The following is a 17,992-nucleotide window of genomic DNA, read 5'->3' on the forward strand; positions in this document are numbered from 1 at the left end:
TATATATATATATATATATATATATATATATATATATATATATATATATATATAATTTGTATATTATATATATATATATACATATGCGTATAATGGAAGAGATTAAGCCTCAGAAAGATTCTATGAAGAACTGACAACTGTATTATGAATTATGAACTGTATTATGAATATTTGCGCTAAATATCCAAAGAATGAAGATTAAAGCAGGTGAAGTCACCAAGTAGAATTATTCAGCACCGCACACATGAAGAAAAACATTCTGGAATAAGCGTCGTGATTTTTCCGAATGAAATAACGGATAAAACAATTCAGTCACAATTTTCTATCAAAATGAATCATATCTGTTCTTTTTATCATCAATTGTTTACTTTTAGATCTCAAAATATCTTTTTCAATCCAAAGATGACACATGTCGGAAAAACTCCGAAATTCATAATGCAAATTTTCTGCCGGATTATGGAAATTAAAGCTACATTCAAACAAAATTTCCACAATATCCAACAAACGGGGTGATAAAATCTTGTAAAACTAAAGTAATGAAGTGGATATAAGCTAACAATGGACAGCGTAAAACAAAAACGTCTCAGTACCTACACAATGGACAATGCCAAAGGGTAGCTATACCTCCATAATAGCCCCGATGGAGCTTACAAAGCTCCTCCCTAATCCTTATATATATATATATATATGGAAAAATCCCGAGCTATACAGTTGAGTTCAGTTTTTATAATCAAACAGACGATACATCCTCTTCGCCTATCCTCCGCGTATAAACCACAAACGACGATATCTTCGCCTATCCGTACCATTGGACAACAAACTACGATATTCTTCTATTCACTAAATACAGTTTCCGTAACATATTCCCAACTCAACGACCTATCAACTAACCAACAGTCAAATTATTGTCCAAGGCAACGACAAGGAGTTTGTTAATTGATCATATTACTTGCTTTTTGTATAACTCATTTGTCATTGCTTACCAATTCATCGTGTTATATACATACATATCTTATACCCTTTTTTGTTGTTAACTAGTAAGATTGTACTAGTAATATTGTACAACAATATAACCTCCCGAATAAATCTGTATCGCCGAGGAACGAGTTCAACAAAGAAAAGAAAAACAATTTCCCAACAACACATGGGGTCATCGAGAAAATCCTTCCCATCCCATTTCAACGTTAATTCAAACTTCAAAATCGGAAATGCCTAGAAGATCAGTCTTTCAAAAAAGAAAAAAAAGAGTGGTTAGTCTTCTAAAGGGCACACAAAAGTTATTACAGTTTTAGCTGTAAAATCTGATTTCAAAAGCATTTTGAAATCAGATAAAATATTTCCTGAATTCACAGTGATACATTTAATCATTTCCGTAATGCTATCATACAGTTTTATCACAGATAATCACGGACATCAATATAATATTCTCACAGTTCAATGTAGTTTCAGAAGAAAGGAATTAAAATGAGTCGGATAAATGGACAATAAGTGTCCGATTCCAGGTAACTTCACTCCTTTCATTATATAAAGATTAAAAGTATCATTCATTTATAAGTCTGAACTCACAATTAAGTTCCAAATCAGTGATATTGGAGGAAGCTTTTGAAACATTAAGGAAGGTGGTATATTGGTTTGTCCAAACATGGAATAACAGGTCTACCATTTATGCTCCAATAAAATGATTGATGTCAAATATTGATCGATGACATCTTGAAAACAGTATAGATTCAAATCATTTCTCCTACTGGAAGGGAGAAGAAAAGGAATTAGGATGAGTCACAGTGGAGAGATGAGACAGAAAGTGACATTATGAACTTTCTACGACAATTAACTTCTAGGCTTTTGACATGAAGTGTTTTCTGGCTAGTTCCTTTATATCCTAATATTAAAATCGGTGGAAATTAGTCCTGAAATATAATGTCATCCTGGAGTTAACTAACAGTATGCACTGACTTCAGATGTCATCATATATATGTGTCGTTTGACAGGCACAAATACTATTTAGTTATCCTCCCTGTTCAACTCACTTTTACACAAATAACAAACGGGAGAGGATATAATGTCAGCATAAGTTGACAGTTTTCCCAGACTATGTATGTCATTTTTATTGTTTCAAATACTGGATACAACTAATTACAATGTCACTATGCGCCTTAGGTGACAATTTTACTTCTGTGCTCCTTATGAAAGACATTTTCATTTGTATCAATTTACTTCCGCAAAAATATTTGATTGTATTTAAGATACTGGATGACTTCATGACTTACTCTAATATGCTGTATATCTGAATATTTGAGGTATGGCACCAGATGCGGAACGAAACACGACATTGTTGTGACATATATATTTCTCGCAAACCAGTATTGAAATTTAGATTTCGATGGGTGTAGCACGAGGATTATTCCAAACTGTTTCGTTTCACGAGTGTGACTTGAAATCATAACTCCAAATTTAAATTACAGAATGGATTTTATACTTTGTGCTCTCATACATTTACTTAGGGTCACACTTTTTATTTGATTGGTCGTATCTCTTCTATGACACTTTGCTGTTAGATATAATTGCCAACTAGAGCTCCGATCCAGACAAGGACTAATCGGACAGTAAGTATAGTCCGTTGTCTGTACTGGACTAAGTGTCAATTTTGCTAAGGAGATTGACAAATTCAACACTCTATCTTACCCGTTCATTAGATTGCATTTGAATGAATGAATAAGAGGCGTCGCATTACCACTTGTAAATGAACTGATATGGTATGGCAATTATTTGTCTTATCATTGAGCGGATGTGTGGATGTGCTGCATTACTTAAGGTAACTTTATGTATAAAAGCGTAGCAGAAATATAGAGATATTTATCAGTTATAACAATACAATGTTAAAATCGAAGGAAACGTGGAAAAGTAATAGAAACAATAGGTTGCTCACCGGTATGTAAAACCAACATGATATATGCCATGGAGTTGTTTCATATACATTTCGAGGAAAACTCAACAAATTTAACATGTTTTGTCTAAATTTGCAATGAAAATATTTACTGGACTTGTTATAGCTCCCTATTAGAATTAATTTGGAACTTTCAAATGAATGTAAACTGAAAGCAAATTCCGTGAATGAAAATACTATTAAAAGCTATGATAAGAATTAAAACAAAAGTTAATTTCTGTCAAACAATCTCCGGCACAGAATTACAGAACAGATTTTTGCCAAACATAAAAAGCTCATAAAGCAATGCGCAGCAATGGAAATGATGTAAAAAATTACTCGTCGTTTCCGCCTTTCTTCATGGAAATCATTTTTCTCTTATCCTCTCTCTCCTATAATTCATTCATAACATATCGTTCTCACAAATTTCACTTTAGAAAGGCAGCAAATGAAACAATATAAAACAACGATGAAAGAAAAATAAGGCGCAACAGAGCACGAAGATTACATTTATACGTTGCAGTAGTACCGATGGTACCGGCATATGAAACTGACTTGTTCGGTTCAGATTCGAGTAGTAATCCTGGAAACCTGCACCGCCATCCCTTTTCCCATTCTTACGCACTCTACAGATGAAGGCAATCCTAGGATTGCTATGACAGTAGATTAGTTTTCGCTTTTATCCAGGAAGTAATTAAATTCCATGAGGGAATCTACGAGAATTTCTCTTGTTTTGAGCTTTATCAAATTAATAATATTTGAATTTAAAAAAAAAAAAAACAAGACGGAAATACAGGTCATTCCTTGTAGCAAAAAGCTTCAAGATGAGTTGATGTTCAGTTTCACATAATAGCAAAGAGAAGATATGAAAATAACGGTAAAACAAGCACCCATGTAGCTTTTGAAATTCTGATACAACGAGTATAATTCATGTACGGTTGAAATAGTCATATGTGTACATATAATACGGTAAAGATGATAGGAATAGTGGAAGATAAAGATAAAATATCCAGTAAAACTAATCATAATTAATCATCACAAATTTCACCCACAACAATATAAATATTACAAACATCGATGGTCGAAGGAGTGTCCAAGAAAATCCAAGAATTTTTAGAATCTCAGACCTCTAAAAATCCTGGAAAAACAGAAACTTTTCTGTTTGGAGTTTTTAAGCACAAGATGATGGAAATTTCTATAAAATAGAAGAAAAGTCATTTTTAGGAAATTTCCAAGAAACCTCAAGGAAAGGGAAAACTTTGAAGTAAGGAACAAATGACAAGTAATATTGACAGCATTTAAACTTCGACCATTGATATATATTAAAACTTGAATTTGAAGTTTAGATTAAGAACATCTGTTAATATAAACTAGTCAATGATAAAAAAGGGATGGAAGCGCTGCTGATAAAATAATTTCAAAACTTTTTCCCAATTCGTTTTCAGGTTGTTCTTCCCATTTCCTCTATGAAGAAATTCGTTTTCAGGTTGTTCTTCCCATTTCCTCTATGAAGAAATTCGTTTTCAGGTTGTTCTTCCCATTTCCTCTATGAAGAATAGCTGTCAATCGACTGCATGAAATCGAAAGAGTTTTTCCTTATTTCCAAGACGGATGGAGGTCACAAGGAATAACTTTTATGAATCATAAAAGCTCCAAGCGGTCAACAACTGACTAAAAGCTATTCGAATTTGTAAAGAGACAGGATAAACAAAACAGATAAGCTATAAACACTGACATGAAGCTGAGCCAAAAAATCGCACGAAAATTAGCAACTCTCTCTCTCGAAAAAAAAAGTGCGGGCGACAGCGAATAAGTAGCAAAACACCGTGGATTCCATATAAACTGATTGGAATTTGCGACCTCCATTTTGTCTGCCAGCCCGATCATATGCTCAAATGGAGATCAACCGTAGAATACGATCAATTTCCAGGTAAAAAAAATACAAGGAAGAAGCGCTATATCTTTGAATTCATTGATTCCTTTTTTTTTTTACATACTGCATATTCTTCGGCGATATTTTTGGCACAAACACAATAATTAAAGCCAAGCTGGGGTATGTGTGAACTGCCTTGCCGACACTATTTGGTAAATGACAATCCCTTCATTGATGTGCGCTTCCTAAATTTTAAAAAAAAGTAAAATTTTATCGGTGCAAAAAAAAATTGCAGATGGATTAAATGAAAAGGTTTCATTAACCATTACCCCAACTCAAGAGTTCGTAGTACTAGCCACGTCTGGCATGCAGTCACATCAGTTATAGGCGAGGCAGCCACTAAATGACCACAGAATTGTCATGATTCTAGCATCCAATGTGCTACAGAAAAACAGACAAAAAAGAAACATTGTTCAACACACCTTCTGAAAACCAAAATCTACTATTTCTAACAGTAAAATATAATAATATTGATTTTTCATGGAAAAACTTGAGGTTATGTGCTTGGCGATGGAAAAATTTTCTGACAGTTGAAAGACAAATTTGTCAGCAGTGCTTGTAATAAGCCGAGGTTCCTCGAATATTTGTGATCGGTATTTTTCGACTCAGGCGATCAGGTTAAAAGCGTGTACAATCCAAAAACAGCAGTACAAGCTTTATCATACTCAATGCGTCCTCAAGATCTTTTCAGAACCGAAATTTTAAAGTTGGGATTTCTAAACATTTTCCAGTGGAAAGTTTCACCCTTTCTTATCCTAAGTCTTGCCATGGAAAAATGTTTAATGCAATAGCAGGAAGAAATTCCAGTGATCTTAATGGGCCTTGCAAAAACCAAAGTGAGGGTGTATTAAAGGGAGGGCTTTTTAAAGGTTTTGTGCCAAAAATATGCAAAAAAAGATTCAGTATTTACAGTGCAATTCCATCCCCAAAACTTAAACAGTGAGAAAGAAAACTAAATTTTTTGGTTCCTTAAACAGCTTAATTGAGATCATTTCCAGCAGCAACGAAAGCAATGCAAATAATTTTGTAGTGGTAATAGAAAAAAAATGACGAACATTGCCGCTATGGTCGGAAATTAAATTTCTATTAAATTTATTACCAGATTTCAAATACTATAAAAATTTTTTTCTGTTAATTAGAGCAAAAAAAGATGGAAGAAAAATTTTCAATACTTTGGGTCCATCATAACATTGCACCACCACAAACCTCCTTAACTCAGCACACCGTGAAACTACACCGAAGTAATTTATCATCGAGAATAACTATCATTTGCAAGCTTCAGGTGATGAATGGATTAAAATCTTTCCCTTCTCTTAGCATCCATTTAGGATTCAGGGATTTCCTGAATGATTCAAATACACTTTAGTACCGTAATTTGCTAAGCAAAACTCATCCTCAGTCGTTAAGTCAGTGGTGGTTGAAATGCTGATAGATGAATTGAAAAATGTTAAAGATGCAATATAATAGTAATAAGCCTACTGTAGATTACAACAACCGCACTTTTTTTTTTCGATGCGCACACACTCCACTTGTCGAGCTTTTGGCAAATCAGCCATACCATCTTCCATACCAACTCGATCATTGCTATTCAACAGTGGTGCTGTGCCCGTCACCTGAGCTTCCATTCCTTTATCCGGTACTAATGATGATGGTGAAATGCCTGAATCTAAGATATTCTTCAGTGTGTGTGTACATACAAGTACGATTACGATTAAATAACAAAAGTATACAGTCTTGATAAATTCTTTAAAGTAATCATTAGAAATCCATCGGTATTTGTTAAACATATCTACGTGCTACCCTTTTTTAACAATGGTCTTTTTGTTGACTACTTTACTGTCAACCTATAAGGCAAAAGCTCTCCTGTCCTAGAAATCAGTTTCGAAATTTGTCATTTTTTGTTATTAAACAGCAACTGATAATGCTTACTGCAATCAAAAAACCCTAAAATCTTAAATTTTCTAAAACTGTATGAGAAGATAATCGAAAAAAAGAAAATTTAGTAAAACATACCGTTTAAATATGCCTGATTAGCGATGGGTGTTGTATTCGGTGAACCTGGTAGCGACGGTGGATAAGGTTTTCTTTTATATGCTTCCACGATAGGATCAACTTCATGAAACAGAGATTCTTCTGGACGAAACGGATTATCAGTTAATTCATTTTCTACCCTTCTGAAAATGACCCGTTATGTTTAATTCACTTAGGGATTTCGAATAGCAAGAAGTCTCTTTCATTGTAAGGAACGTTATCGAGAGTGACATAGAATGATTTATATAATGCCCATTGATGTACAGTGATCTGTAATTCAGGAAGTATTGATACGCAACGTATAAACGATCGTCTCACAGTACTGATACGTAACGTATAAACGAGTTCTCTCACAGTAAAGTCCCAAAGAACCAGCTCTGTCGCGCCTTACGTAAATGAAGATAGAATTAAACTAACTTAATAAGCGCTGGGAGAGGAGGACTACTAACTGCAGCTGCATTTTGAGCATCTTCAATTTGTGCTGGTGGCATTATCGTTGTCGGCATTTCCGATTCCTCCGCAACAACCGTTATCCGACTAGGCGGTGCGTCTGGACTGAAACATGAACAAACTTTGAAATTTCATAAAACATAAACATAAAAACATGGAAAAAGGAACAGTTCTCTTTCCATGTTAACAACGATGGCCACTTCCAATGATCATTAAACTCTTATTCCATTTAAAGATACGAATAAACCTTGACTACAGCAAATGTCGCTAGTCATATTCATACAAACCCTATTGTATCGACATCTGACCAACTTAATATCTTTCATTAAAACTTAGTCATTATTAGCCAGCTTTCTTCGAAATAACTACCAAATTACATCATGGTATATATTACCGTATTGTCGCTATGTTCTCACTGATATATCTTTTCCATATTAAAAGATTGAAACAACAGAAAGCATGTCAGATGGGATAATATTAAAAAAACAGCAGAAATAGAAGCTATCTTTCGAATATAAAATACGTAATGCTGGGAAGAAGAAGATCACGAATAGTGACATTTCACAGTAACTTCATACCAGATAATCTTCGTACAATAATTAAAATTTCAAAATTTCGATTTCAAAATTTAAATTCAAAATTTCCAAATACGAAGGTGGAGGATGAGCGAGTAGTCGTCCTGCAATAAACATTACGTGATAAATTTATGACACATTCATGTAACCATCAAGCCACACACATACAAACATACGTACATGCATACATACATCTATACATACACACATACATGCACACACCACATACACACACGTACCTACATTCACACACATACAGACACACACACATACATAGATCCAGGGACATAGAATAATTTAAGTGACAATCTATAGAGAGAGAGAGAGACTTAATAGCTGAGCAAAGAAGCTAAACGATGCGTGGAAATGGAAATAAATAAGAAAAGTGAACGAAGCTAGGACAGGAAATACAAGTGAGGAGATATTGGGAGGATATGAATGATCAGAAATGTGATGAAATCAATTCAACTGATTGCAACATACTTTGACATTAAGGATAGTATCCAAACTGCTTGTGAGATTAATTTCAGCTCAGATCCCAGATATTTAACTTTTATAGAGAGACCTAGGTCTCTAGGCTTGAATGGCGCAATGGGGACATATCCAAAGCTTTGGAAGTAGGCCTTGATGAACACAATGCTTTGAGACTATGAAGAACAAGTGATGAATTTAACTGGTCTCACACACACATACACCCACATATATAGATGCATAGATGTGCACACAGGCGCAGAGGGTAGTGCGCAACATTAAGCTGAGGTACTATGGCTTCACTGAGATGTAAATTTGCATGGTAGAGAGGAAAGGATTATCCGTTCATAAAATGATTACTTTCACTGTCAATACTAGACCTAAAGCGGGATGATATTAACCAAAGCCTAGTAAGCCTGTTCCAGAACATTTGCGTATCTTGCGCGGTTTGAGAAATATGAAAAATGCCATAATAAGAAGCTAAAATGAAGGAATTAATTCGCAAACGGTTCTTAACCGTCCTTCTTTCCCTTCCACTCCAAAAGAATAGCCTGTAGGAACAAGTGTTCCCATTCCTGCAAAATAATTTCATTCATCAGTCTGTCCATCCAATTTACCCTTTGCCCTTATAATATTTTCTCTGAAATAAAACAAGCCTATAAGAGTTTCTGAGTGCAATCAAAATTACGCATAGATGTAAAACATTTTGTATGACATCAAATACATCCCAGTTTATATTTTCTTGCCTTTTCTTAATGATGGAAAAGTTGAAATAATTTATTTTTACAAGTCATTTGCGCTTGAAATTGGTTAATAAATTACAAAGTTTCATTTTTCATCCATTCCCTTTTGCTTTACATTTTTTACTTTGCGCTGAAAAGCTGAGTATCAAATGTAGTAACATCTGCGCATTCATATCTCTTCCTATCCTACTCCGATCATTGTTTCCCGTTATTTATCCCATAATATTTATTTACCCTTTAATTAATACATCTGCGCTGCTATAGCAGTTGGTAGCGAAATAAAGATTTATGTGATTATCTTCCTTCTTTTTAATAAGAAAACATCTTCAAGGTATTCTCACTTCATTAATTAACTTACTTTTAGATAATCTCAAAGCAGCGCTAATTGTTGTCAATATCTGGGCTGTTTGAAGATTTTCTGGGAAAAGTGAAATAATTTTTATCAGTTAGTTCATTTACTTAATTACTATTCATCGTATAAATACCCATTAGAGGGAAGAAACGAAAGTGAAATTAGCATATCATTAATCACTTGTAACAAATGTACACGAAAATTTGTTTATTTCAAACAGATGAATGACAAGTTTGAAATTCTATTTCATTTCCAAGCAATTAGCCAAGGAATCTAACATCATTTGGAAGGGAAATTGGTGCAAAACAATCAAAGAGAAAGAAAATGCGGCAAAATGAAAGAAACAAAAACGAAAAAAGTAAATAAACAAATTATCAGAACAAATAAACAAATATTTTGGAAAAGACTTAGGTATTTAACGAAAGAACTGAAGGAGTGTACATTTTGAGTGGGAGGAGAAATGCAAAGTGAGATTGAGAATAAGATGAAGAGAAGAGGGTTGTTGTCATTGTTACAGAATTTGGTGACAAAGAGATGCATGCATCGGCATTAGGGTCTAAGTTATTTGGCACAAAGCTGGCCAAGACCAAAGAAATGGAAGAGGAGATGAAAGAAATGGACGAGTAATTAAGGATGAAGAAGATGTGAGAGGGAAAAAAGAATGGGAAAAAATAAATTTTCGAAAAGTGAAGACATCTTGTGGCTTACATTCAATTTGGTACGGGAAGAAAAGAATGTTTAAGTTTGAAATGGATGGAAGGATGGATTGGTTAGTGTAGAAGAGAGGAAAATTTGATAATAGTTTGTTTAGTTGTACATGGAAGAGTAGAGAGAGAGAGAGATGGTTGCTGTACTGTGCAGGTAGATTGATGATAGCAAACAATTTCCTGAAGGAAGAATGAAAAGATGAAGCCAGGCCAAGAGAAGAAGAATGGGCTCAGTTAGCAGGATAGGAGCAAGGAGCAGCTGTTCCACACATTCAATGACTTATAAAGCAGACGGGTGGACGATCAGAGCGGACAGACTGAACTCTGTGCATTGAGATTTGTTGTAATATGTTGCATTCATAGGCTCATTTACTTCTTTTCTCCTCAAATCAAAGCTATATTGATTGATTTATCAGAAAGGTGATATTTTTGCATATGAAGCAAGTGGATGTCAAAATGTACAAGTTAATGATGTGAAATTTGATAAGGCATATCCAATCGAGACTTAATGATAAAGCGTTAACCTTATTATAGCTCATTTGATTCGATATCTTGAAAAGATGCGCAGATAAAACTTACTGATTATTTTTCGAAGTAAATTTCTGAATGGACTGCATCTATTCATTGAAATAAGATCGATCGGACAGAATAAGATATTAAGTTTAAAAATTGGATATACCTTATTAGGTTTAAAGAAAACTGTGTGAGCGAAGATTTTTAAAATGCCTTAAACTATGATTATAGCACCTTAATCAAACATTATTTAAAGTATATTAGGCTTATGTTTGTCCCCCTTTTTAATTACTTATTTACATTACTGATTCTTAACAAATTATTATTATAATATGCAGTAAGAAGGAGTGATCGTTCTTTAATAATAGTTTCATGTCATTTGACACTTATATTACAACCATTAGCCAAAATGATTCCAAGATGATTTAAAAGTCAAAAGACTGGATTGTTGAAGTTACTCTCTAACTAGCCTTCTAAAATTCAGCAGTAGTCGAATTGCTAAAATGGGTACGCAGAGATATTATATAAAAGCAACTTAAAAACTCATTTCAAGAATTACTGCAAAAGAAAAGAGCCAAGTTGGCAAGTTGATGAGAGAAAAGGGCCAACCATTAAGGTGATGTAATATTAAGCTATCAAACTGCTTCATTACACTTCAAATTATAATTTAATGATTGACAACTGACGCATTTTCGATTTGTCACCTCCTGCTTCCATTTTATCATTCCAGTACAAATAGCCGTGGTATTTCATTTGAATTATTGGCAAAGATTTGAAATGATGGAATGCAAGATTGTTTTTGGTATCGGAAGAATATCAAGCTTAGAATATTTCATCAGTCAAGATAGAATGAGAATTTTGATGTCTGAAATGTCTGAAAATTCCTCTGGAATTTGACCTCAATACTTTGTAATAATTTGAAGATGACAAAATGAAGGTATATCGTATCTTGGTATCAGTAATCTAATCAGCCAAATGAAACATTTCAATATAGCAAGCAACGTTAGCCTCTTTTAGGACGTCCATATTTAACTGCAACGGATAATATTGAATACGCATGACTAATCAATCCCGATGTCAACAGCTCGTTAGATCTCACAATGGTGACCTCATTTCTAACTCTTTTTAGAATTTGTTCGTGTAGACAGTGCATATAATGATTCCCGAACCAAGCGCAATTAAATCTACATAATCTATCACAATCCGCCTATCCGTCTATCCTCTTATATGATTACATGAATGCGAGCGGATTTGTCCTCTGTATCACTGCATATCTGTATCAATTGCTATACAACTCTTATTTTCCTTTCACTGTGTCAAAAACAAATTTTCCAATGAATCAAAAGAAGCGAAGAGAAGTTGATCTGACCATTCCGCAAACAAACAGCTTAAAAGTTTTTTTCTAAGACTATAAAAGTCCCACTATTCAATCATTTCCGGAAAATCCGACTTTTATTTTGAGAAAATCCGTAATCCTAAGAATATTTCAGTAATACATTTACTTCGAAGTGTGAGATTACCGAGAAAGAATATTATTCGAAATTCTTAAATAAATATTTAGTTTCAATAAATTTTTCAAAACTTCAGAAATTTTTTTAAGCATTTGAAATTGTGATACAAATATGATGGACGATATGATCAAAACAATAACAGTAATTAAAATATTGAGAATCTAGTTATTACATTCAATTAAGTCACTTTGTCAAATTAATCTGACCCATACAATGTCAGTTCATTCCATCTCTTGTCTTCTTTCGAGTTAAACCTTGTTTTATCTATATTTGGCATAGAAAAGACAAGGTTTAACTTATATTTGGTTATATTTAAATTACATTCGAACCTGAGATTAAAGATTAGAAAGTAGGAGAAAAAAACTTAGGACAACTAATTGATCTGTGATCAGATTGAATGCAGTATCCAGCGTTTGAACTCACGTGATATGCAAATATAGTAAAAATGTATAAAAATAAAATGACGAGAATTTTTCACAGACAAGGAAATGGATTAGTAGTAATTTCAGAATAATCGGCATATGTAAAAACATAAATTTCATACAGATGACACAACAACAACTCATCCAAATGTTTTCCTTGTCTTTCTATTCCTTCCCTTGTCTGTCATCTCTTCCTTGTCCCTTCCACTCATTACAATCGAGTTTACAGATTAGGAAATGAATCTAGATAGCGAAAAAGGAGATAGGAAGACGAAAAAGAAAATTCGAATTTCAGAGGACCCCTCTGTCAACCTAAAAAAAGCATAGGATTTAAACAAACGATGTCATAATTCACGATTCAAACAATTCACGCTTGTTAAAATTCATCCGGAAACGGAATCTATAAACAGAAGACGAAAAATCCATTATGCTTTTGGAGCCATCTGCTTGCTAGTAAATCTCAATGGATTTATTGCTTTCGTCAGTTTACATTAATTGAAAGTAGCATTCAAGTTAGCTTGAATCTACTTCTATTAAATGCCTTGTGGAATTAATTGAAATATCCAGAATGAGATATCTGAAATTCATTAAATTCAAACCCATTGGATTAAAAATTTTTTCCTCCCATTAAAAGTTTGTTCCCATGGTATGATATGATATATGATATCTGTTATGATTAGCCATTTTTTCTTTTTTTTTTGTGAAAACTTCATAAAATATAAAATGACTATCAGAGTAATATAAACAATAAATATATGCCAATAGGAATTAAGCCATGTGATTCGTAATTGGAACGAAATTTTCATCTTTAAATTAAGAAACACTTTTTTCAAGGATTAAAAGGAGGAAATTGCGAGACAGAGAGAGAGAGAAAGAAAGATCGCAATAATAGGAAAGTAATGATGATAACTTGAGATGCAAGTAACGATATTGCGCATATTCACCTTTAGAAGGTGAACGTAACCAATCACTTATCATCTTCTTATCTTATCATCGTATCTTTGGTTACAGTTGGGGCAGAGTAACGTGAATATTACGGGATAGAGTGTGGGTTTCCAAAAGTTAAGCATAAGAGAAATGTAGAATGAAATTAGATTTAAGTAAATTTAGATAATCCACTTCGAACAAGTTTGAACAAAAGTGTGGCAACACGCATTTATGCAATTGTCAGTAAGGTAATTCAGTGAACTCCAAGTGGAAAACTGATCAGGTCGCTATATGAAATGATCATATTTGCTGTATTGTTCATCTAATTTTTTGTTGAAATGTTACTTTTATTTCTTCATTCTCTCAAAATTAAAGTATAGTTGTTTGTCATCAGTGATATAATTTAATCTTAATTAAAACATACCAACGAATTAGTTTAAAAAACACATTAATTAAAAAATGCATATAATTACATCATTATACTTACCACTGCTTCATCAGAGCTTTGCGTGATTTGTTTGACGATAGAAGAGTGAGTCTACAGAGCTGAACTACTTGAAGAAGAAATGAGCAAAGCAAAAAAAAGAAAAATAAATGATCGAAATGATCGTTATAAATACGAAGTGCGCCAAATTTATGAGAGGGAAAATAAAGTGAAATAGGATGAAGTTGTTTACGTAGGAGGATATGAAATGGATCGAACCATCTCTCCAATGATGACTGATAGAGAGATGTTATGTGATGTGGAGATGTTTATCAGAAGAGTAAATGAAATGAAATGCAATTACTCTCCTCTTTACCAGCCTAAAACTCTTATCCTTCCTTTTTTCTTTTTTTTTGCACCAATTCCAAAATATATTTGTGGTATTTCATCCGGTTTCAAATTGAATTGCTTCATTGAGAAACTTCTAGACTAAATTATACTATGCATGCATTCATTAAATTAATTATGTAAATTATCACAGTAAGTGCCGCATATCATGATGGACAATGTGGTAAGTGGTAAAATATGAAGTATTGGTTGAATGTTGAATGTTTGTTTGATCAGGTTATTTTCCGGATGATACTCCTGTTTATTAGTATCTATTATTTGAAAAAGAAAAAATGATGAAGTATAATCTTAGTAATTTTAGCGCAAAAAGAAAGAGTGAAAAGAATTAGACGAATCTTCTAATGCTTTCTGGTCACTCTCGTCCACTTATGGAATAGTTTTGAAATTTATCATGAGAAAATATTTATTCGCTTTCAAATAGCCTATACTAATAATAATTTCAAAAAAAGTTTTAATGATATGAAAAATTATGAACTGAGAAGGAAAAACATGAAATAATCAGTAATAATCAATCCGGTCTAAATAGTAAATGATAATGAATCCGGTCGAGTAATTGACATATGGGCAAAAATTTGAAACTTCTTTCTTCGAAGATTAAATATTACTACAATGAATGTAATCTCAAGTACTCTCAAGTTAGATCAGATAACGATCGTTACATCGATAGCATTTCCCAAAGTGGCATTACCAACCATACTATTTGTTGATTTGTTCTTGTCAACTAATCACAATAATGCTTTAGAGAAAGACATCAAAGAAAAGGAAGGATTTGTTTCAATAAACAAAAACCAAATAGAGCCAAAAGGATAATTGAGTCTATGAGATAACAGAAAAACTTTTCACCCATTGTTGCATAAAGTTCAAAAATATCATTCCTTTTTTCATGAACAAGCTTCACTGATTTGAAATATTTGAAGGGTGACAATTAATTATTTGCTTTATTATCTTTTGTGGACATGAAAATAAAAATATAACTTCATTGAAACCAAAAAATAGAGTTTTTTTTCTCAAGTTTTTGGGGAATTGAGAAAAGTATTTGTGATTTTGATTTTATGCTAAATTAAAGATCGGGAAAAAAATTCTTTCCAGCTATATAAATTAGCTTAAAGTGAAGTCCAACTCCCAACTTAAATCTAACTTCTTACCTAACTTATGTTGGAAGTGGTTGAAGCGGAAAAGCAAAACATACACTTCGTGATCATGCCCGTTTTAGAATAGAATATGATGAAATGATGGAAAGTGAATGAGTCGTACAGCAAAATGTCGTACAGCTCCAATAAAACATGCTTACCCTAATAGAGACCGACCGGTTTTTCCCTTAGATCGGTTTGCATCACGGTGCACTTACCTTTCATTTACATTTGAGGTGAGAATAACACATTAACCTTCCATATTTATATATTTCCGTTGAATGAATAGTCTTAAGTTATCCATAGACTTTGCAGTCGAATTAATGCTGAATGCCAAAACAATTATTCTATTTTCCATTATATTATAATTTTAAAACTGACCAATTCGAAGCTAAATTAATGGCCTTATCGGTTGTCAATTATTCTGCCACAATGTGTATGGCCTGATTCTGTAATGTTAAGAGGAGCGCGAGAATTCTGAAGGTATTAATGGGTTGGTCCTTTTGTGGATGGAGCAGTGGAAAGATGTCAACATTGTATTTCATTTTAATCTAAAAAATAACTTTTAGAAATAGGAAAAAAATGAAATGGAAGTTTGAGTATTCCTCACGAGACTATTTGGTAATAACATCGCAGAATGACTGTCAGCATAGTAACAGCGACACGTTCGAAACGTAAATACTTTACACTCCACGTCATAGTATTCCGTTTCAAACTGGTTAGTGCTAACAAAGTGAAGCGTGCGTAAACGTTAATCAACATATTGCTATTTATATAACGGAGATTGATGATGCATAAATGAAGACTCTAACTTTAAAAAATTAATGAAGCTCTGATACGCTTTACGTGATATGATAAAACAGTTCATATCACGCGCTAATGATACTAGCTTCTTAAAAAGTAAATTTATCAATTCTTGGTTCAACAAAATTCAGCGATTAACACTATTCGAAGTGTGGGGATGGCAATATTTTCATATAGTTGAGCATAATTCAGACATTGATGAACGTTGTACACCTAAGATCAGAGATTGCATAACCAAGGAGAGAATTAAACATATTAATTCAATGAGCCTTCTTCGGGAAAAGTAATTAAGTACACCTGGCCAATGCAAGCCTTACTTATACTTTGGATTAAATAATTAGTTAACTAATTTTTTTGAAACAAAAAAAGAATGATTGATGCGAGGTAAATTCTTTGCAATGCTGCAAATTAATTCATTGAACTTTCATGATAAATTTTGGTTTAATAAGAAGTGCAATTTCAGAGAAAGAGAAAAATAGGAATTAACTGACACTGTGAGAAGAAGCTTAAACATTAGCAATAACAAATAAATAAACTAACTCGGTGAAAGGTGATTTGATATGAAATATTTCTGATGAGCTATCAACGGTATCCTTGTCGTAAACAAAAGTTTTCAATCGTTGCTCATCGAATGAAACTCTGAAACTATCAAAAATACTCAAAACTTTGTAATTCTTCAAAAATTCATAATCTATATTTTAATCTAACTCGTAGAATAAATCATCATATTGATTCATTGCAGTAATTATTACCAGAGAAAAAAGAACCTGAATGAATTGAAACAGGTGCCATCCATCATTCAGTATTATGTCAGCAATATGTACAAATAACTTACTATTAAATGCTATTTTATACCCCAAAATGAGATTCTCGGGTTATGCAAATTACTTTGAGATTGATCTCAAATAAATTTGCATATTATTGAACGCTACAGGTAGATGACAGTTCTCGATTTTTATTGAAAACACTGTCCATCATTTCTATCCACTTCATTCAACTTCCTAATTGCTCGATGATTTTTCGAATAAACTCTCTAATTTAAAAGATGGTTGGTCAGACCGCAATCAAATGTTTGAAATGACTGACAAAATTATTGCGGTTAATGTTTCATTGTATTTTCTAATTAGTAACTGCATTTAATTAGCAATACAGTATGATGAAAAATGGCAGTACTTTTTGAGTTTTTTCTTCCCGAAATGACCAAATAGTTTGCGCATGATAGGTAGTCGCCAGCAATATAATCGTTATTTTGATAAAATTTATTGAGAATCAGAATTTGTGGCTAAAAGTTGAAACTTTGGAGTTTGAAAAAGATGTGATTTTTCGCGAAAAAAAAAACGCACTCAATAATTACTTGGAAAGTTTCATATGGAAGAGGAACGAAATGAAAAAGATGGAAGAAATTAAATTAACTGGAATTATTAAAATTGGTAGTATAATGAAAATTATTGATCTGAATTCGAATATATTAATAATATTACTATCGATTCAACTCAAGACTACTTCTGCCTGCTAAGAGTAAGTGGATTAACAGGAAATCGTACTAATGGCATTGCAACTCAAAATTGATCAATATTCCATTTTTAAACACTCAGCATCTTCGAAATATAATAGTTTTATGCAGACACTAAATCTGATACAAAAATGACCAAGAAGTGAGGAATGTTC

At 32.9% G+C, this 17,992-nt stretch overlaps 1 protein-coding gene across 1 annotated transcript; it reads right to left on the bottom strand.

Moving 5' to 3' along the window:
• Nucleotides 1–4,772: 4,772 nt before the first annotated feature.
• LOAG_17569 (hypothetical protein) lies at nucleotides 4,773–16,963 on the bottom strand (the record flags this gene model as incomplete). The annotated part of the gene is made up of 5 exons (XM_020450229.1): nucleotides 4,773–5,041; nucleotides 6,357–6,522; nucleotides 6,870–7,030; nucleotides 7,305–7,442; nucleotides 16,865–16,963. Coding segments are annotated over 5 exons (604 nt in total), but the record flags the coding sequence as incomplete, so codon positions are not given.
• Nucleotides 16,964–17,992: the final 1,029 nt, after the last annotated feature.

The sequence above is a fragment of the Loa loa genome (genome assembly GCF_000183805.2).
Source record: "Loa loa unplaced genomic scaffold supercont3.94, whole genome shotgun sequence".
Lineage (NCBI taxonomy): Eukaryota > Metazoa > Nematoda > Chromadorea > Rhabditida > Onchocercidae > Loa > Loa loa.